Source organism: Boleophthalmus pectinirostris, unplaced genomic scaffold (genome assembly GCF_026225935.1).
Source record: "Boleophthalmus pectinirostris isolate CB_2022bp ecotype Guang Dong unplaced genomic scaffold, ASM2622593v1 HiC_scaffold_19, whole genome shotgun sequence".
NCBI lineage: Eukaryota > Metazoa > Chordata > Actinopteri > Gobiiformes > Gobiidae > Boleophthalmus > Boleophthalmus pectinirostris.
Genome location: NW_026571140.1, coordinates 35,805,482 through 35,828,448, shown reverse-complemented (window position 1 = coordinate 35,828,448; position 22,967 = coordinate 35,805,482). Strand labels below are relative to the sequence as shown.

At 37.6% G+C, this 22,967-nt stretch overlaps 1 protein-coding gene across 1 annotated transcript in view; it reads right to left on the bottom strand.

The window, feature by feature from the left end:
- cngb1a (cyclic nucleotide gated channel subunit beta 1a) overlaps positions 1-22,967 on the bottom strand; it is a 51,229-nt gene that overhangs the window by 11,572 nt on the left and 16,690 nt on the right. Inside the window, exons 16-33 of the mRNA XM_055154342.1 lie at positions 20,504-20,616; positions 20,206-20,300; positions 19,422-19,559; positions 12,791-13,085; positions 11,537-11,573; positions 11,100-11,354; positions 9,771-9,887; positions 8,804-8,948; positions 8,394-8,483; positions 8,122-8,270; positions 7,192-7,428; positions 5,452-5,660; positions 5,311-5,361; positions 4,022-4,108; positions 3,529-3,593; positions 3,167-3,289; positions 2,333-2,474; positions 268-427 (exon numbers count right to left, since the gene is read on the bottom strand). Coding sequence (XP_055010317.1) covers positions 268-427; positions 2,333-2,474; positions 3,167-3,289; positions 3,529-3,593; positions 4,022-4,108; positions 5,311-5,361; positions 5,452-5,660; positions 7,192-7,428; positions 8,122-8,270; positions 8,394-8,483; positions 8,804-8,948; positions 9,771-9,887; positions 11,100-11,354; positions 11,537-11,573; positions 12,791-13,085; positions 19,422-19,559; positions 20,206-20,300; positions 20,504-20,616 — 2,508 coding nt within the window. The remainder of the gene's footprint in view (positions 1-267; positions 428-2,332; positions 2,475-3,166; positions 3,290-3,528; positions 3,594-4,021; positions 4,109-5,310; positions 5,362-5,451; positions 5,661-7,191; positions 7,429-8,121; positions 8,271-8,393; positions 8,484-8,803; positions 8,949-9,770; positions 9,888-11,099; positions 11,355-11,536; positions 11,574-12,790; positions 13,086-19,421; positions 19,560-20,205; positions 20,301-20,503; positions 20,617-22,967) is intronic.

Below are 22,967 nucleotides of genomic sequence, written 5' to 3'. Positions count from 1 at the left end.
GGAAAATCCTGTTTGGGAGCATGGATGACATAAACTTGTGGACAGAATTTTAAAACTAACCATAAGAAGGGTTCAAATAAGGCTGGGAGAGATCGCTAGATTACTCAAAAATGCATGGATGACATAAAAAAAACTAATGTATTTGATGAAGGAACAACACTATAACATGGCAGCTCCAAAAAGTCAATTTTGATTAATACCCCCTTGTTAAACCAAAGTTGATCACTAATAAAATAAAAACGACTCTTAACTTCTCTGGTTCCTTACCCAGCATGCCCTGGCTCATCCAGGTGTAGTCGTACCAGGTCTTGATGCGGTTCTGCACGTCTCGGGGGATGTGGTAGGTGGTCATGTATTTGATGGTGCTGTCCATACACGCGCGGTAATAGTTTTCTCCTGCAGTCGCAGCTCCAACCACGTCTCTCATCTGGAACACAAAAAGAACAATTTTCATCTTAGATTGGACAAGACTGATTACATTTAAAACTTGTTACATATGTCTTTACAAGAAAACATACTACCATGTTACCTTTTATTGTTTTTAAAATGCTTTATTCACTGAAAACAACGTATTAACAGTGTTTTATGAGTTTTAGTTTCATTTTTGTTGCTCTGAAAACCCTCTAAGTCACTTTCCCTTCAGAGCTCTATTAGTATTCCAGTCCAAGGTTCAAGTTGTGGTGATATTTTTCAATAAATATAATTAATCTGACCTATAAAGCATATTTATTTTTGAGTAGGAATATAAATGCATATCTGTATTTTTACCCTGAATCTTAGTACAGTGGGCCAAACATAATGTATAAAACTGAAATCAAATTAGACTGAAATTAAAACTTTCTTAATTAGAGTGCAGAATCTAATCTCGGAACTAAACCAGATTTAACCAAGACTAAACCAGAAGTAGAAAATGACCAAACCGGGCTCAAACAAGGACCAAATCAGAACAAGAGTGAACGCAGACTGATTAACATTTTTGGCTATTTATAGGGATGTAACAATAACCAAAATATCGTGATATTGTAGTGTCATAAGTCTTGCAATAATACCATGGGCTGTCACAGTATATCGAATTACAAGTTCCTTTGCTTAAGGGTTAGCCCACCTTAGTTCACCCAATGAGTTAAACCCTACTTTGCCAAATTTTGATGAAACTTTATATATAGGTAAATTAAAAGCCAAAATTTAAAGTTTTAGTTTGATCGGACCAACGGTTTGCGAGATATTGCAATTTCATTATTTCACTTTTTTGCGTGGTCACTGAATTTCAAATTGGATTTACTCAGCAACTACTGGTTCAATATCAAAAATGAAGGTATCTCTGGAAAGGGGAAATCATAAGGAATGCAAATATTGTCTTAAGATGGGGGTTAGTCAACGTCTAGGTAAATCTGTGTGAAAATAAAAATGAAAACCCCTCCAGATTTTGTATATGTTGTTGTAGACATATAGGGCTACATTTTTTCTATTGGTGTCATTGAGGTTGAGCGTGTAATTGATCTCAAAAGTACTAAAATGCAAAAATGCCAGATTTGGATTTCTTATGATTTCCCCTTTCCAGAAATACCTTGATTTTTTAAATATTGGACCAGTAGTTGCTGAGTAAATGCAATTTAAAATTCGGCAACCATGCAAAAAAGTGAAAAAATGAAATTGCAATACCTCAGCAACCATTGGTCCGATCGTGCTACAATTTGAGATTTTGGCTTTCATACGCCAATTTTCTTTGCAATTGGAGAATGTGAGGGTTCAAATTGCAATTTTCTGGGGTGAACTGAGGTTAAATTACCCTTAAATGCATGGTTTTATAGTAGCAACAGCTAATAAACATCGGGAACTACATATCCCATGATTCATTTCAGTGCAAACAACATAAAGAAATATGTTTTTACTTGAATTCTTGGGATTATGACAGAAATAATTCACACCAAAATCTTGTCATGGTATTTCAAAAGCCAAAAAGTGTCCTATCTACAATTATATCAGCTTCTCCAAAATATTGCAATAAATATCGTATCGTGAGATGCATATCGTGATAATATTGTACAGAGAGAGTTGGATATCTTTACATCCCAAGCTATTTACTTACATTATGCGCCATTTTGTTCTATTTTGCTATTAATTTGATTGTTATACAGTATTTTTGGTAGCTTTTAGTCGTTTTAAATGTGCTTTATAGAAGGTTGACCTAAAATCAGTGTATATCTATAGTGGACCAAACGTGGTGTATCAAATTAAAGTAAAATTAGAGGTAACTTTCTTATTTGGGTCGTGCAGAGATCATACGCAGATGTCTAATGTGATTTAACCCTCGTGTTATTGAGTTACTGACCTGTCCGATCATGATGGAGAACGCAAAGACGCCCACAAAGTAGTTTAGGAGCTGAAAGCAGATCTCAAACACGGTGGTAGGGTCCGGGAGGCCTCCGATGGTGATCAAGGTCTTCACAGCGAAGTAATAACAACGAATGTACCTAAAAAAACATACAAAAAATATGAATCATGATTATGGCATTAAAGGTGCACTGTGTAACTTTTTGGTTAGATGGCCGTCACCTGCTTGTTTCTATGGAGATGTCATTGCTCTGCCTAGAATGTTCCACAGTATGACATTAAACAGCTCTACCTTACAACTATTCAATTAAAATTATTGGTTTTATAGCTCAAAAATACATAGAAAAACAGGCATTGTGAGTGGGGTTGCCTCTCCACAGATCTGACCAGTAACTTGGTCTGATTTGGTCTCTATAAAGATAAAACGGTTTAATGCCGTACTGTGAAACATTCCAAAGCAATAACATCTCCATATAGAAAAGCATTTGACGAGAATTTGATGAACTCTCCACCCAAAAAGTTACAAAACGCACATTTAAAATTAAGGATAAGAGAAAAATATATTACTACAATTATTGCAGTTCTAATAAACAGATGAAGAAAAACATAATTATAACAATACAGCGGGATTTTTAGTTAATTAATTTGCTTTACTGCAGTTTACAGCCATTACAAAACAGATGTTACAATGTGATAATCATTATAAAACCATGAATATGCATGTCGCAGGAGACTAAGCGTTTATTTTTTATTTCATTTTAAAGACAGTAATTTGAGACATTATAAATAAGCTTCAAAACTGACAAAACATAACATAATAAATGAGACTTACGCATTTCCTTTTCCATCATAGACCCATTTTGTGGATCCCAGTCCTTCGTAGTCAGAGCCCCAGTAAAACAGACAGGCGTTTATGTGCAAAGAATACAGCAGGTACGACGAGGTCCGGATCACTCTGAAAATAAAGATATACGACTTAAAGGGAGAAAGAATTGTATAAAAATATATATATATATATATAAATATGATCTCTCTGTGTCCCTAGATGCAGGTAAACATGTTTTAATTTTAAGATTTACAGGCTTGATGACATGATGGTTGACTTGTTTTTGTTGTAATTTTGCGCTTGGTTCTAGAGAAGTGTTCAATAAGAAAAACAGTACTAGGATCCTCTATAATTTGGGGCTAATTTACCTGTAGATGTAGGCCTTTTTCATCACAGCCTCCATTCTGTCGTTGAACTCACTGAAAACCATGTACTGAAATACAAATAACACAATGAGCAGATGACACAGAAAAGATCTCTCTGACTGTCAGTGATATTGGTCTATAACAGAGGTCTCCAGATTTTTTTACTCTGGTGAGCTACCTTTATGAAATGAAAATGTTAGAGAAGCTACTCATTTTAGCGGTCGCAAGAAATTGAGAAAGTAGAGTAGAGTAGAGCCATGGCAAGCTTTAGACTGTACACTGTTAAGATGCCTATAAAACTATAAATCATTATCCATTTATTAGTGCACATGTTAGGCATCAAAATGACACATTTACAATGGTATTAATCAGATTTTAGTTATTAAGGGCCATACACATAATTCAGAAATCCTTTGGCGAGCTACATGGAATGGAGTGAGTGCTACTGGAAGCTCCTGAGCCACAGTTTGGAGACCCCTGGTGTATAAGTACTGACCTTGAGCAGTCGAGGGAAGCGCAGCAGAGAGTTGACTCCAGTGAAGTAATAAAATACCTCCATTGGAAACAAACTTATTACATCCATCTGAAAAAACAAACAAAACAAAATGTCAAACAGAACTGAATTTACAATAAGCTTACATGTCAGACAATTATTTAAATTATCTATATCTAATTATCTTATCTATTATATTTAAATTATCTAATTATTTAAATTATCTATCTAAATTGTGCCATCTTGGATTTTGTGGACAGTTTTAACTATTCACAGTGTCTGTGTACACTGGTATGTGAATGGGTGAGTGGGTCTTAGATATAAAGTGCTTTGAGTGTTTTGAAGGTGGACAAGTGCTTATATAGAAATGAATATTAAAAATTTAATGATATTAACATGGAATCTGTTTGATAACGTTTATAGCCCAGATAACAATATGTCATTAAATTAATCACTGACTATTTAAACCAGACATGTCAAACTCAGGCCCGGGGGCCAAATTTGGCCTGTGATATAATTATATTTAGCTCGTGAGATCATATCAAATATATATTAGAGCTGCCCACCAGCTACAGATAGACTATAGAGGCATTATTTATTTAAAATTTTGTTATTATTTTATATAAGGCTTGCTCTGGATTCAGTGTTTAAGCAAAATTATTATAAACATTTATATTAATATGAAAAGGTTTAACATTATATATCTTGAAAGAAGAGAAAACATGTACATGTTGTTGAAATGTTTCAATAAATATTTAGTTTGGCCTATGAATTAGTCCCAGTTTTTAATTTTGGCCCTCTGTGAATTTGAGTTAGACACCTGTGACTTGAATTATCAATTAGTAACAGTCTTTCATGTTTTATAGTTACAGTATTGCATAGAGCAGAGGTCTCCAACCTGTGACTAGGGACCTACCAGGAGCTCTCCACCCCCTTCCAAGTAGCTCATCTTTGGATTTCTAAATTACATGTAACATACTTAATAACCAAAATCTGATTAATTACCATTGTAAATGTGTCATTTTGATGCCTAACTTCTACACTAATAAATGGTTAATGTTTTATGTTTAATAGGCATCCAACTGTATCCTGTCTTAGGCTTGTCATGGCTCTTATACTTTCTCAGTTTCTTGCGGCTGCTAAAAGTAGTAGCTCTCTGACATTTTCATTTCATTAAGGTAGTTCACAAAGAAAAAAGGTTGGAGACCCCTGGCATAGAGGCTTGAGACTTTTTCAAAACTTTTTTACAGAAACGTTTTACCATAAAAATGTAAATCATGCTGTAACTTTACCTTGAACCTCTCTGTGGTCATGTAGTGGTCTCTCATGTCCTTCTTATCACACTGTAACGCGATAAGAACGACATGTTTATTTACAGTCGTACTATTAAACAGTTTTAACTTGACATTGTGCGTGTAGAGTGACTGACTGACCACGATGTCCCCGGCCCTCACAAACTGCAGTCTGGGCTGGAACACCAGGATGTCCAGGATGTAGATCAGGTCGCAGCTGTAATCCACCAGGAGCCACAGGTGGATGTTCTCCGGAGTCTGATACGGAAAAGCCCATCGCACCGGGATCAGCCACACGTTCCAGTTCCACGCAGCCACCACCAGGAAGAGCCAGAACACATAGATCAGGTCTGAAGGCAACAGAGGGAAAGGAGTATTAAAGACTATATGTAAGAACTAACAGTGTCCAAAATATGAGGTAGACATGTTCAAATCAAACGTAGCTCTGGTAACAATTGCTGATTTATTCCACACAACAAAAACACTGGACATGATGGACAAGCTGTTTATGTTATTATTTGGTGTTTTGGTTTTCAAGACGATTATCCAACATGACTGGCATCTAATTTTGGGTCAGTATTTTAACCCCAGCACTTGCACAGCCAATCATGAATCAGTGCCAGTGCAGCCTCTGCAGCTCAGTGAGTGAATTCTGGAGGTTCTGAGCTTTCACATGAGGCCTGTCCTGTGTCCATGTAATAAAAAGGAGAAAAACATGTGTCCTCTATTTGCTGGCAACACAGGCCCTGTTGTGATTGCAGTTACTTTATAAAAAATTTAAAAGTGCAGGCTCCATACGACTATGCAAAATTATGATTATGGAAAGAATCATTATCACGATTATTTTGGTCAATACTGAAATGATGATTATTCAAACGATTACTTTTTAGTTACTCGATGCATTTATTCAGCATTTCTCTCTATCTCAAAAAAAAAACAAAAAACACTTTGTTATTTGATAATTTATGCAAAGCTTTCAAATTGAAATAGATATAAGCTATCAGTAGTCAGGCTTGCGCCACCTAATGCCTCCACTCAATTTCATTTCTCTCCAGTGACTAGATCAGGAATCTGAATACTCTAGACGGTTCGCAAAAACCCCGGAAGTCCAAGTTCGGGCACCAGCCAATCAGCAAGGAGTCATACATTCTGTGTTGGCAACGATTCCTGAGATCGAGAATTTAAATCCAGAACAAACAGGATGTTTGGTGAATTTTATCAAGGGGAAAGACATTATTGTCCATCTTCCTACGGGATTTGGGAAAAGCTTAATATACCAGTTAGCGGCGCATTACATACGTCACGACCAAATAACAGTGATTGGTTAAATAAAAAAAGGTACACGCCTACTGTCGAGTGAACTAACCCTAATGCTGCGAGGTCAGACGGTTTCCATGAAGTGAAACCATCTGATGAATCAGGCTAACAAATTGTACCTTAGAGCAGTTTTGTGATGTATAAAACTTAAAATGAATAAAATATACTTTGAACATGAAATAAGGCATAAAAAATATAAATGTATCCAAAATAAACTATATATCCAGCTGTTCTACAATCTCTGTATTTAAAAATAAAATAAATATACTTATTTATATAAAAAAATATCCCAAAATAAACTGTTAAGCTTTAAATCGTTTCAACTTGATTATATGATTTTGGAGACAAATTGAAATCGCGATCAAAATTCGATTAATTGCACATACTTGGTTCCTGCATCTATTGTTCTGCATCTGGAGCTTGACTGCTCAAAAAAGTCTCTGTTTACACCTACCTCCCGTGCTCGCCTACTTCCCTACACTAACTTGTGTTTATAAAAAAAAAAAAATTTAAAATTACACTCCAGATTGTAAAAACATCTGTCAGTGAGGAGCCCTGTCGTACCAGTGAAAGGGTCGATGCTGTCGGGGAAGCGGTACTGGAGAATAGCTCTGAGCCAGTCGGGCATCGGTGGAGGTTTGGGGAAGGGCAGTTTTAGAGGTTGCCCTAAAAGTTCAAACTCAAACTCCATCCATTTGTCCTTCTCCTCTTCCTCCTCTTCACCAGCAGGGGGCGCATCCTTCTTCTCCTCACCTCCTGGGGGTGGGGGTGGGGGTGGAGGGGGAGGGGCTTTGGCAGGAGCTAAAGGAGACAAATCACAGCAATAAAAATCAAGTATCAGCAATTTAAAAAAAAATAAATGTAAGGATGAATGTCTTTCTATGTATTGGTTAAATAGCTTAACTTTTTATTTAAATCTCCAAGTCTCTACAGTTTCAAGTACCAGTTTCATTTCCATCCCTTTATCTAAAACCGTATTGTTTTCTTGCTTTAGCATACATACAGTATATCCTGTAGTTCATTGTTTCCCAAAGACTAGGTCAAAAGAGATTTTTTTTGGGGCCGCCTTGTGATGATCTGCATGTAGGTCTGCAATATACAGTTCTGACACATGACACATCTGTACTCACAAAAATGAAGACAAAGCACCTGAAAATGTTGAAATTAGAAATGTTGAAATGTTAAGACATGTTTTTTATCATTTCTAATCTTTATGTAATTATTTTATTGTCTATTTTGTTCCCATATTGCTGGTTCAATTGAATGCTGAAAAGAAAATGAAATGGGCTACATTTAATGTCCAAATCGATGACTTATGGATCCTTTTATTGCTGCTTCACTTACTGTTTTTCATTGTTTAAACTTGAGTAATAATGTTCAATAATGGTCAAATCCAAATTTATTTTGTGATGTGATTCATGAATAATGTCTATTGACTTGGGTCGTAAAGGTTTGTGACTTTAAAGATATGGGTCTGCTGTAGTTTCCACTCACAGGCCTGTGGACTCTCCCCCTCCGACTCGTCCGGATCCAACAGTTTTTCTTTCTTTGACTCCGTTCGACCTTTGAAATGTCGCAGCAGCTTGTTCAGACGCTCCTGCATCACCACACTGCCCACGCTGGCCGCAGAGGCAGGGCGCGCCCTACAGGAGAACAGGAGGCTGAGTGCATTTTATCTAATCATTTTTGATAATGTACAATCAAGAAATTTAAAAAGGTAAAAGTGGAGTTAAGATTAAAGTAATAAATGACTGATGGATCCTTACTCTTCATCTGCACTGAGGAGGTCCCCCTGACTGCCCCACGACTTCAAAGGTTCATCCTCTTCTTCACACAACATCTGTTCACCTGTTGGACTGAAAGGAGAAAACAGGTTTAGACTGCATGATATTTTATATGTTTATAGTTGTATAATGTATGTATTATATGTGTATATTGTAACTTCTATATTACTACGTGTTAATTGAGTTTTAACTTGGGCGCTTGTACAAATATTTTTGAAAATGGTCACTCAGGTAAAAGAGTTCTCCTTAACAAGCCAAATTAATATGGTCAACCTTTTGAACTTCAGTCTTAAAAATTGATTTTGCTCCAACTTCTGATAAGTTATGCAAATGGATTATCTATGTTAACTTATTTGGTCAGTGTATATGAAAGCCCTATGTGCATATTGTACCTGATTCTAATAGTTTTGGGCACAGTCAAAGTGTAGGTCTCATGTTCTGGCGTGGTCACGATCTGAGGGATGTTCAGAGTCCTTCTTTGACCTGAGTCCTGATCCACGTGGTCCACCTTCAGAACCGGGGTTTTCACTTGACTCCCTGAGAAAGCAACAAAATTACGGTAATTATTTTGTTGTAGTGTAGAATCTTTTTATTATTTATATTTAGAGTTGCAATGTAGGTATATTTATTTAATACTGATGGTGCATGTCAGTTAGTACTTTAATTCTGTAGTACTTTTTCATTTTAATTTTTTGTCAAAATTAGCACCAAGTCATAAAAATGTACAATGATTATTTTCTGTGATGGTTCAATGCTGAAATGAAATCAGCTGTAATTGTAATTATTCCAATAAATCGGTGCTAAAAATATAGTTTTTAAGATTTGGATCAAAATTTCACTAGATCATGCACCTGAATAAAAACCAGGGGGGGTAGGGCCTTTTCTGTTGAAAGGCCTAAGCTCTGGAAAACTCTGGAACAATGGAGAGCTTTAAATCTCTTAAAACATACTTTTACTCTCCAGCCTTTAACACTGCATGAGTTGTGTGATCCTCCGTATCTTTAATTTATGTTAAATTGGTTTAATAATTTATTGCTATTCTATGGTTTTGCTTGTATTTTATTTTTCTGATTTTATTGTTCTAGGACTAGTATGATTAAATCTGAGCGTATTTTTTATCATTATATTATTATTGTTGTTATTAGTATGTATTTGTGCTGCACTTTGGAAACTGTTTGTTTGTGAAATGTGCGATATAAATAAAGAGGATTGGATTGGGCTGAATATTGTTAGAAAAAGGCAACACAAAAACACAACAGTGAATATTACAGTAACGCACTGAAGTTGGATTTCCATCCTTCAAAAGCACAGCAAAGCACTACACAGCACATACGCTTAGACACTACACCTATGGATCACCTGAGCCGTGGGGAGCAGTCTCTTGATGAAGCAATGCATGATGGGAGCAGTGCTGACCAGGATGCAGAGGGGTTTGGAGAGGGGAGCACCTTGGGAAGTATTGTAGTAGTAGTAGTAGTAGTAGTAGTAGTAGTAGTAGTGGTGCTAATAGTAGTGGTAACAGTAAGTGACAACAGTAGTCATTGTAGTAGTAGGCTTAGGCATAGCAGTAGATGTAGTTGTAGCAGTAGTAAGTAGTATGTATTAGCAGACAGAGCAGACATAGTAGCAGTAGCAGTGGTAGTGGTAAAAGTATTTGTTGTAGTAGTAGGCCTAGGAATAGTAGTAGTTGTAGTAGTAGTAAGTGACAGAGTTGGGACCAAGTCTTTGTTTTGCAAGTCTCAAGTCTTTGACTTCAAGTCTTTCTCCTAAAGTCCCAAGTCAACACAGGCAAGTCCAAGTCGAGTCTCGAGATACTGGCCCACAAGTCCAAGTCAAGTCCAAGTTGTCTGCTTTGAGCTTCAAGTCATTTCAAGTCTATAAACCAAAGTACCAAATGTAGATTAGATTTTTGCAATTTATATGAATTTTAAAGCAAATTGTATTTAGAAAATCACTGTATTTTTTATATATGAGTATTTATAAGTATTTAAGAGTTGTAGAAATTAATTTAGTTAATTCTTCCTTTTTAAATGTCTTGACAAGATCTTAGTGTGAATCATTATGGTCAGGCTAGAAAGAATTCAGATTTAAAAATGTTTCCCAAGTCAATGACCTTCAAGTCCAAGTCGAGTCCCAAGTCTCAATTTCTAAAAATAGTGACTCAAGTCTGACTTAAGTCCAAGTCACGACTTACAAGTCCCCACCTCTGGTAAGTAGTATGTAGTAAATAGTATGCAATAGCAGTATTAAGTAGTCGTAGTTGCTGTTGTAGGACTAGGGATGGCAGCAGCACTAGTGAAGTATTAGAAGTACTACTAGTAAATGTTGTAGAAGTTGTAGTACGCCTGAGGATAGAAGACAGAGCAGACATAGTAGTAGTAGTAGTGGTGGTAGTGGTAAGAGCAGTTGTTGCAGTAGTAGGCCTTTGGAAAAGCAGAACTAGTAGTAGTGGTAGTTGTAGTAATAGCAGTAGTAGTTGTTGTTGTAGTAACCCTAGGAATAGCAGAAGTAGTACTAATAGTAGTTTAATGTTTGGCACTTTTTCAGTTGTAAACCCTAAAATTCAACAAAACATCTGACTAAAAACTGCTAAATGTATCTGAAGTTGTGAGTTGATTTAAGGCTGTTTCGTTGTTGGCTGTGTAGATTGCGACTGTTCATTCTCCCCGTTTTGATTACTTGACTGACCCTGTGCAGCGGTCTGAAAGTGCGTGTTTATCCCTTTTATCTTATTTATAATCCCCATGCAGTATTGTTGAGCCTGCTTGGGGAGTTCTGCTATTTCTTGCGTGAGCAGGGCCAGTTCAGCCGGGGGGGAGGGCAGGGACAGCTTAGGGGGGGTCAGGTAATGGTCGTGCATCAGCTTCCTGCAGTTTTCCAAATATTCAGCGGCCACTGGGAAACGAAGCATGAAAGTCCGAAAGGGCGAGCAGATAGCGGGGGCTGGGGAGAGAATAAAATATTATAGAAAAGCAGGTCGTGAAGTGGCATTAGTTCATAAAGCAGTGGTAAGAAAGCAAAAAGCAAACTGTCTGTAGCTCAAAATTCTATTTAAACAAGAAATAAAAATTGTATTGTGGTGGCGATAACTTTTATTCGTGATATTACAATGATGAAAATCTTACGTCCACATCCAGTTTCCTCTGTTGTTCCAGTTGGAGCCTGAAAAAAGGGACATTTATTACATTTATAGTACGATACCAGTTCAACCAGAATAGCCTGATTAAAAAAACGAGATGTTTGTTTAAAAGCTGTTACCGAAACAAGTGACATTCCTGGTCTTTTCTCGGAAAGATGGATCAGGCTGAGAGAGACTTTAATATATTTGTTACATAAAACCATCAGTGGAGATGATCGGCTCAGCGACTGCGCTCCTGATTTAGTCCTGGTTTAAACCTGGTTTAGTCCTGGTTCAGTCCTGGTTTAGCCCTGGTTTAGTCCTGGTGTAAACCTGGTCCAGTCCTGGTTTAGACCTGATTTAGACCCGGTTTAGGCCTGGTTTAGTCCTGGTTTAGACCTGGTTTAGTCCTGATTTAGACCTGTTTAGTCCTGGTTTAGTCCTGGTTTAGCCCTGGTTAAGTCCTGGTTTAGTCCTGGTTAAGTCCTGGTGTAATCCTGGTTCAGTCCTGGTGTAATCCTGGTTCAGTCCTGGTGTAGTCCTGGTTAAGTCCTGGTTTAGTCCTGGTTTAGCCCTGGTTAAATCCTGGTTTAGTTCTGGTTTAGCCCTGGTTTAGTCCTGGTTTAGTCCTGGTTTAGCCCTGGTGAAGTCCTGGTGAAGTCCTGGTTTAGTCCTGGTTTAGTCCTGGTTTAGCCCTGGTGAAGTCCTGATTGAGTCCTGGTTTAGTCCTGCTGTAGACCTGGTTCAGTCCTGGTTCAGACCTGGTTTAGTCCTCATTAAGTCCTGCTTTAGTCCTGGACTATTGGGCTGTCGGACTAATGGGCTGACCCCGATTTATCATGGGCACGGGCGGATAACGGGTGGAATGTTAACGGGTCTGGGCAGGTACGGATTGAACTTTGATATAATCACGAGTGTGGTGCAGGTCTCCAAAAATGGACCCGTGCAGGACTCCGATGGACAGTAGAGAATAGTTATTACTACATAACCTCAAAGTGCAGTGATAATAATTAAATGTTTGGCTTAATACCTGCCTCAAGACCTGCACGCTTATTGGGTTACAAAAATATAGGCCACTACAATCAAAACCGAACCTGGGTAGTCATGACCTTTTCCTGCCCCGGACGCCATAAAAAAAAATATATATTGTTGTTAATTACTACGGCAACTGTCCTAATTTATCCTGACCCTGAAACCCATGGATAAGTCCGGACAGAAATACATTTGTACAGAAGTAAATGATTCTCAAATATGGCCTCACTTGGTCTGCGTTGGTGGCCGGGGCTTCTGTGGCTTGTGGCTCGGGCTGTTGCGTGATTGGTTTAGACTCTTGCTTCTCTGTGACAGACTGCTGCGGCTCTGGCTTTTTCTGCTCTGTGATTGGCGGATCCTGCTGTTTTGTTTCTTTGGCCTGTGCTTCTTTGACCTCCTCAGTTTTGTTTTCGGAGACCAGCTCCACTTCTGCCGAGGAGGGAGTCATTTCTTTTGCAGAGTTCGCTTGGACGTTTTGGTCTGGGGCTTTGGTGCTATCCGCCGGACACATGTCAACAAGAGAACTGTGAAAAAATAATGAATTCTTTAATAGTTAATATAAGAAAAAACTAAGAAATAAATAATAAGCAAATAAATCTCTTGTATTGATTTTGAACCATAATCGCATCTGAGTTTGAACTGCTAGCCCCACATATTTTCTCCTTCTCGCTCTGATATTAAACCATGATAGAGAAACTGTCTTTTGCTTCGAAATGGTCCTCATCCAATAAAATGTCTTAAATAATGCTTAAGAAATGTCATTCATTCAATTTCTCAAATAATTTAACAGCACAGTCCATGCAGAAAATTATGTTTACTGATATAAAATGGTAACAGTGCTTATGTAACTTTTCTTGTGGAGGGTCCATCAACTTCTGTTTGTTTGAAAAGGAAATTGCTTTGTCTTGAATGTTGCACAGTACGGCATTAAAAAATCTATCTCCATGGCGACAACCAAATGGTTTTGCAAGGCCCAGTTATAGGTCAGATACACTGCTGGTCAAAAGTTTTAGAACACCCTAATTTTTCCAGTTATTTATTGCAGTTCAAGTCGTGCAAGTCCAATGAAGAGCTTGAAATGGTACAAAGGTAAGAACTGGACAACCAGAGGTTAAAAAAAAAAAGATAAAAGATACAAAACACAAGTCCAAGCTCTGCCACAACTACCTCAGGAAAAAAGAACAAGATGGTAAACTTAAACCGTAGGGGTGTAACGATATCCAAGTCTCACGATACGATATCGTCACGGTATGAACCTCACTGTACGATATTTATTGTGATATCGTGGGAAAGCTCACGATATGGTGGGGAGGCTCACAATTAGGGATGTAACAATATGCAAATCTGTCGGTACGCTATTTTCACGATATACATCTCATGGTACGATATTTATTGCGATATTTTGTGGAGGCTGTGAACAAAACTGTGAATATGCTACTTTTTCCTTTTAAAATGCCTTAACAAGACTTAATCCAAAGAACTAAGACTTAAAAATGTTTAGAACCGTTATTTCTTCTTGTAGTTTGCACTGAAATGGAGCAAAGGATCATGGTCTATGTAGTTCCCTCTGTTTTTTTTTTAACTATTGCTGCACCATAACTCTTAATTTAAACAAAGAGACTTGTAATTCGATGTATTGTGATGGTCCACGATATTATTGTGAGAACTTTAACGATACGATATCACGATATTTCGGTTATCGTTACATCCCTTGTAAACAGTAAAAACCTGGAAAAAATGTGGTGTTCTAAAACTTTTGACCAGGAGAGGCAAGTCAACTTAAAGGTAAAAATGCAAGTTTTTCATGATTAGATTTTTGTTTTTTCCCAGGCAAAGCAATAACATCTCAAAGAAGATGAAGCAAAAGGTTGACCCCCACCAGAAAACTTACACAGTGCACCTTTAATCAAGCATTTCATTGGTAATTTGACTCTTTATGTGTGGTTCTGAATTGCTTTGTAAAGCATTAAGCGACTGTGATTTGTCCACTGTGATAAATAGGTTGTCTCTCTAAACCTACCTTTTAATGGCCGCTCTGATACAGTGAGAGAAAAATTTAGAAAAAGCAACACAAATATATGAAGTTCAAAACTGGAGATGCAAACATAACTATAATTCAATATGCTATTAACTAACCTTATGCGTTATAGTAGCAGAAGCCTAAGCTGGAAAAAGTAAATCTATCTATACTCCAAACTATTGAAATAAGCACATAGTCAAAGCAAGCAAGTTCAGACATGTTTCTACAGGTGGGCAAAATTATATTCAAGTAGACTTACCCACACATACAAAGTGTTTGTCAATCTGCAAGCATGTCACTAAAGTACTCAGATTTATGATTTCAAATTCAGGTATTTTCAAAGAACATATTATAGAAATGTACTGAAAAAGTTCTCTTCAAAGTCTCAGAAGGTAAGGAACAGTACAAATGTTATTAGTAAAAATCCGTGTATCATTCGTTCAATTGTTTTTCAAAATAAAACACAAATAAGAAAAATAAGAAAATGAAAAAAACAACTATTTTCTTCATTATTTGTCTCCAAAACCAAAATGAAAAAACGGATAACGATTTCTTTTTTTAGTTTTTGATTTTGTGTTTAAATGAATAATGGAAAAAATGGACAACAGAAGTTTCCCGTTTCCGTGACTTAAACTGCGATGCCGGACTTTTGAGCCGCATACGGACTGAACCAGGACTGAACCAGGACTGAACCAGGACTGAACCAGGACTGAACCAGGACTGAGTGTCAGGACGAGCCCGGAGGTGCGCCCATGTAAACTGTCGGGTGATAGGGACTGAGACCAGGACTGAGACCGGGACTGATACCAGGACCAGACCGAGACTGAGACCAGGACTGAGATCGGGACTGAGACCGGGACTGATACCAGGAACAGACCAAGACTGAGACCAGGACTAAGACCAGGACTGAGACTGGGACTAATACCAGGACCAGACCGAGACTGAGACCAGGACTGAGATCGGGACCAGACCGGAACTGAGACTGTGACTGAGACCGGGACCAGACCGAGACTGAGACCGGGTCCAGCCTGGGACTGAGACTGGGACTGAAACTGGGACTGAGACCAGGACCAGACCAGGACTGAGACCGGGAACTGGTTTAGTCCTGGTTCAGTTCTGGTTTAGAACCTGGTTCAGTTCTGGTTCAGTCCAGCATCACAGTTTAAGTCACAGAAACTGGAAACATCAGTTATCCGTTTTTTCCAGTATTCATTGAAACACAAAATCGAAAACTGAAAAAACAAATCGTTATCTGTTTTATCATTTTGGTTTTGGAGACAAATAATGATGAAAATAGTTGTTTTTTTAGTTTTCTTATTTATTTATTTATTTTTTTTGGAAAACAAATGAACGAATGATACACGGATTAGTAAAATCACCTGCATGATTCCATGGAAATAGTAAGTTAAAACCACACTGTGGAACATTCTCCATGGACAAAGTAAAGTATTAAGCCATACTGTGGAATATTATAGCAAAAGGAACAAGATTTACGTGGAAAACAAGCAGGAGGAGGTGTTGCACAAAAAGTGAATAGACTGCAAAATTAGAAGAATTCAAAAATCACTGTACAGCTTTTTTTTTTTTTTCATTTTTACTTTTAATCATCTCCTTTGAAGCCTTAAAAAGATATACAGGATATGCTCAATATATTTTAATTTTGCACAGCTCCAAATCACAATTTCAATACATCTCCCACCTCTACTTACTCAGAGTTTACAAAGTTCTCTCAGCTCTACAAAGCTACTCCAGTAAACCGTAAATGCAACTCAAACTACCCAGTGCCTTTGAGCATCTACAGCAACTTCATCCATTCATTTGGCATCTATTTAAGAAGCAGCTTGTCTGGTCTTACTGATCCACAGTTTTCTTTTTCTCTTTGGTTAAATCAGGAGCGTCGTCACTGTCCTCCTTCAGTGTTTGTAACCTGGACATTTCAACATAGGCACCATAATGAAAAAAAAAAAAATGTCTTCACCAATGAATTACACTACCGGTCAAAAGTTTTAGAACACACACATTTTCCCAGTTATTTATTGCAATTCAAGTCATGCAAGTCCAATGAAGAGCTTGAAATGGTGCAAAGGTAAATACTGAACAGACAGTGGTTAAAAAAAGATAAAAGACACAAAACACAAGTCCAAGCTCTGCCAAAAAAGAACAAGATGATAAACTTTAAAACATGGAGTGTCCAGAAACTGTATCATTCGTTGATTAATTTTTACAATAGAAAACCAAAAAAAAAAAAAGAAAAGAAAAAACAATTATTTTCTTCATTATTTGTCTCCAAAACCAAAATGAAAGAAGAGATAATGATTTGTTTTTTCAGTTTTCGATTTTTTGTGTTTAAACGAATAATGGAAAAAACAGATAACGACCGTTTCCTGTTTCCATGACTTAAACTGTGATGCCGGACTGAACCAAGACTGAACCAGGACTGAACCAGGACTGAATCAGGACTAAAACAGGTCTGGGACCATACCGGAACCAGACCAGGACTGAGACCGGGACCAGACCGAAAATGAGACCGGGACCAGACCAGGACTGAAAACAGTTCAGTCCTGGTTCAGTCCTGTTTTAGTCCTGATTCAGTCCGTATGCGGCGTCACAGTTTAAGCCACGGAAACTACCTTTATTTGTTTTTTCCATTATTCATTTAAACACAAAATCAAAAACTAAAAAAACAAATTGTTATCCATTTTTTTCATTTTAGCTTTGGAGACAAATAATGAAGAAAACAGTTGTTTTTGCGTTTTCTTATTTTTGGTTTTATATTGAAAAATGAATGAACGAATGATACACGGAGTGTACAGCACAGTCTCCAGACTTAAACCCCATCGAGTTGGTTTGGGATGAACTGTACAGAAGAGTGAAAGTCAAACAACCTACAAGTGCCACACATTTATGGGAACTTCTGCAAAAAACTTGTGAAGAACTTTCTTTTTTTTTTTTTTTATTAAATAATTTTTATTTGCAAACTACATAGATTACAACAAATAGGAACCAAACAACATACAAGATACAAGACAGACATTACGACTGAACATTACATACAAATAGCGACAAAGATGACAGGGGTTGGTGACAGTGTGAACCTTATGTGTGTGTCTGTGTGTGTGTGTTGTGTGTGTGTGTATATATGCGTGCGTGTGTGTATGTGCGTGTGTGCACGTGTGTGCATATACGTGTATGTGTGTATGTGTGTGCATACGCGTGTGTGTGTGTGTGCCGGGGGGGGATAGACAGGCTATGTGGATGATTTAATGTTGACCTGTATTATTTCTATTTAATTTGAGTATTGAAAATTTGTTAAGTGTGTGTTGGCATTTTGCCTCAGATCCCCACTCAAGTGGGAGCAGGCCAAGCCACATCTACGCCCCTCAAGGCGGGTGCGGGGGCCACCCCCAGGGCTCCGCATGCGGTCGCCCATCGACCAGGCCGGCCCACCCCCCAATGATCCACCTCCCTGATATATATGTACATGTGCATACATTCACACACACACACACGCATGCACGCACCTGCCTGAAAATGAGGCTGGGATCAGGCCAGGATCAGACAGTGATTGAGACCGGGACTGAGACCGGGACCAGACCAGGACTGAAAACAGTTCAGTCCTGGTTCAGTCCTGTTTTAGCCCTGATTCAGTCCGTATGCGGCGTCACAGTTTAAGCCACGGAAACTACCTTTATTTGTTTTTTCCATTATTCATTTAAACACAAAATCAAAAACTAAAAAAACAAATCGTTATCCATTTTTTTCATTTTAGCTTTGGAGACAAATAATGAAGAAAACTGTTGTTTTTTCATTTTCTTATTTTTGGTTTTATATTGAAAAATGAATGAACGAATGATACACGGAGTGTACAGCACAGTCTCCAGACTTAAAACCCATCGAGTTGGTTTGGGGATGAACTGTACAGAAGAGTGAAAATCAAACAACCTACAAGTGCCACACATTTATGGGAACTTCTACAAAAAACTTGGGAAGAACTTTCTGAAGAATATTTGATTTCTATTGCAAAAAGAACGAGCCACGAGTGTGTTCAGCTGTTACATCTGCCAAAGGTGGACACTTTCATGAATCAAAAGTTTAGAGTACATTTTGGTCAACAGTAAACAGTGAACAGTAAAAAAATTTAATTTAAGTATGGTGCTCTAAAACTTTTGACCGGTAGTGTTTGTTTAAATCTTATATATTATTCTTAATATTGTATATCTGTAAGCAAACTTGTACGGCAAAGAAGAAACTTGATCAAGATTTACCAGGAGGTGGCAGTATAGCATCACTACTACTAACTACAGTATTAGTATATGGTACAAAAGAATTAGACCTAACTTTACTACACTAAAATTGGTATAACATGGGGATGTTGTATTCAAAAGCAATTATCCATAAAATACTATAATAAGTAAAAGTTAAGCAAAACTGTAGGTTTGAAGATATAAAGCACTATAACAAACTTACTCAGGGTCATCCTCATTCTCCTCCTCTTGAATGTTTGGCAGACTGAACCACACAAACATAGTAATGTAGTACCAGTAGTAGTGGAAACAGTAGTAATAGTAGTAGTAGTAGTAGTAGTAGTAGTAGTAGTAGTAGTAGTAGTAGTAGTAGTAGTAGTAGTAGTAGTAGTAGTAATGGTATTGGTTCAACTATAACTTAATTAACTACGTCTCCTTTGAAAAAGAGATAAGTTGGGACTTTCTTGGTGAAATAAATGTTGAATAAAAAATGTAAACAACTCTAATGCCATAATGTGGAATATTCCAGGCAGAACAATAACATATCCACAGACACAAGACTTGGCAGACACTTAAATACTGTTTTGAGTACTCACTGGTCTTGTGGTTCATTGATGGAGTCGATGATGATCTTCGCAGCCTGTTCTTTCTCCAGTTGTCTCACAGCCTCCTCTGCTGCTTTGAGGGCCAGCTCCTCTGCAGCCCGAGCAGCAGCCAGACGCTCCAGCTGCAGTCTACAGGACAATACACAAGAATACAGGAGAATAAATATGTTTGTGCATATATGTGTTATGCTTTGACAAATATTTGAAAGTGAAATAAAACTATGCAAACATTATACACCTATACAAAAAGTATGTAGTACTCTGGTTTTTCATATGGATTTTCAGGAAACAGGACATAACAGTGCAGAATAAGCTAGGACTCTCAGGATTGTGGTGATAACTTTTAAAAAATATTTCTAACTAAACTATGTACATGGCATTTTAGTGTCCACCAGGCGATTTGGACTGTGATTGTGGATGAAGTTTTGGTGTTTATTCCCACTTTAATGGGGGAAGTTCTCATTCACATTTCTCCCTTTACGGTAGGTAACTGAAGGTGACGGAAAGGTTTTCATTCCGCACACTTCTCTCTGATTTATGCAAATGTCTCGCTCTCTTTTTTTATTTTAATCTTTAATTTTATGATGATTATTTATGTTTTGATTTGTTTTTATTGTGGTTTTAATGCATTTTTTATTCTGTAAAGCACTTTGAACTACTTCATGTACGAATTGTGCTGTACAAATAAACTTGCCTTGCCTTGCCTATGTATACATATTACACCAAATCACTTGACTCAGACTAAATTTATGGTATGAATGATATAGAGTCCCACCTCTCCTCCATCTGGGCCAGCACTGCCTCCTCTGTCTCCTTCTTGATGCTGTCCTTCAGAGATGGATGTTCTGTTTGTGCCTCTGTGTCTTCAGCCTGGACACAACAAAGTCAGGTGAGGTTTATCATGTGCAAATCTCTAGTGCATGTTAATACTTTGCAGCTGATGACCATAAACAATCACATTTATATTATAATTTTACTTGAGTTTTCAGACTTCAAACTGAAAAATCCACCACTGACATACATGCAGAGCTCCCCAGCATGATAACCTTAACCTTAAAATGCATTACACAGACCTGTTTCTTTGGTTGCGTGTCTTCTTTCTGAGCGGGTGCTTCTTGTTTTTCATTATTTTGCTCGAGATCCTCCAAAACCAGGTCATTTTTGGTCTGGCTGCTGTTCACTACTGCTACAAATCAAGATACAGTATTTTTACAGCACATATCTGATAATAACAGACAGATAACTAACAAACATGAGTTGTAAAATAGTTGTGTCACATCTATAGTGTAAAGCTTTGCATGTGTAGGCAGATACACAGTTTTAAAACATATGTATTAGTATGAGAAAATAATCTGAATGCAGAGGTGGGCAGTACTTAAAAACATTTACTAGAGTAGAGCTGTACCTACCAGATTTGTTTCCAGACACCATAATTTTACTCCTACTTGAATAATATTTTTATTGAAGAGTAACCTTTGGTTACTTTTCCCACTGTGAGTAAGTCTACAAGTGACAAAATCTTCTCTTGTCCAGTTGCATCAGATGTTATGTCCAGTCACTTTTTTAATTTACTTGAGTAGTAGTGGTTTCCCTATATACTTTTATACTCTTTATCCATCCATCCATTTTCTTCAGCTTATCTGGGGCCGGGTCGAGGAGGCAGCAGTCTAAGCAGGAACTCCCAGACCTCCTTCACCCCAAACACGTCCTCCAGCTCCTCCAGGAGGACGCCAAGATGTAACTAGGCCAGCCCAGAGACATAGTCCCTCCAGTGTGTCCTGGGTCTTCCTCAGGGCCTCCTTTCGGTGGGACATGCCAAGAACATCTCCTAAGGGAGGCATGCAGGAAGCATCCAAAACTGATGCCCGAGCCACCTCAGCTGGCTCCTCTCGACGTGGAGGAGCAGCGGCTCTACTCTGAGCTCCTCCCGTGTGACCTCACTCTATCTCTCAGGGAGCACCCACCCACCCTGCAGAGGAAACTCATTTTGGTCACTTGTATCGGTCATTACCCAAAGCTCATGACCATAGGTGAAGGTAGGAACGTAGATTGAGTGGTAAATCTTCACCACAACTCGTTACTCCATCTTGAGTAATATTGTTTTGAAGTAACAGTATTCTTGTTTGAATGAAATTTGGCTATTCTACCCACCTCTGCTTGAACGAATGATAAATTGTGATTATTTTGTGACAGAAAATTTGAAAATCAAACAGAGAAGCGCTACAGTGACCCAAACCATAACAAAAACCAAGCTCAGATCTAGAGGTATTTTCTGTATTAAAATGTTTTGTGGGATATTATGGAACTAAGTATTCAAATGGAGAACTCTGATTGGTTGATTGGCTTTGACCACAAAACTGACAGTGCAAGACTTATATACACATTTATTTAGTTTTAAATTCTAGAAACATGGATTTTGGTTTTGTTATAAGAATGTACAAATTATACATTATCTATTTATTACATTAACACATGCTGCATCTTATTTCCATTTGTTTTCATTCATAAAAGTTTGCAGAAGTTTGTAAAATGGACCAGCACCAGCAGATTGTATTGTAAACAGTAATCACCATGGAAACAATGGGAAAAGGTCGTCTGGGATAATCTCATCAGGTCTTAAAGTTAAAAATCAGATATCTTCTTAAACAAAAATCCAAAAACCCAGTGCATGTTAAACACAAAATAAATGTCTGCACAGTTATAATCTCATAAGCCGTAAGTACCAGTAACAGTGAGCAGAGTTTTATAAAGGCTTAAATGCGTACAGAAATATACTTTTGTAAGAATTATTCATTGCTACTCACTTTCTGTTGGCGGTAAAATTAGCAGCATCTATAAATTCATATCCACTGCTGCAGACTAACTGATGTAATAACAGAAAAATAAGAATATTAAAGATCAGTGAATACTAACAGCAGGCAAGTGAAATAGCTCAAAACAGAAATAAAGTCAAAATATGTAAAACTGTTCAACAACACACCCGTCTCTCACATTTATCTCCATGTAAAAAACTATGTACATGACAATATTTACAACAAAACACAGTCAAAACAGTGTTCTATGTACAGTGAAATGTACAAGAGTGTCCTATTTTGCTTTAAAAAGTGCTTTAATTCAAGAACTTTGCCTTTTTAAGTCCCACCAAAGTGCACGATCCATCTCATACTACTTTTAAGGTGATATTTCTATTTAAAATATATATATATTTTTTGTCTATTGAGTACTTTATGAGTAAGTTTATCAGTATGCACAAAGACTCCTAGCATATATACAAGTACAATCATGTTCTGTCAGTGAGTACATTTTCATCATTTAGATTTAGTTAAATGTTTTATAATATTTAAACTCAGCATTAACACAAAGTTAGTGCTAAACTTTAGCCTTGGCCTCGCTGAAGCACGGTGGAGGGTGGAGTCAGTGGGAGGGGCTCTATCCACCTGTTCCCCCTGAAACACAGAGAGAAGAGGTTAGAGCCCGCCTCCCGACTGACTGACACGCACACCGGCCAATCAGCTGCAGCCGACAAAACCAATCAAC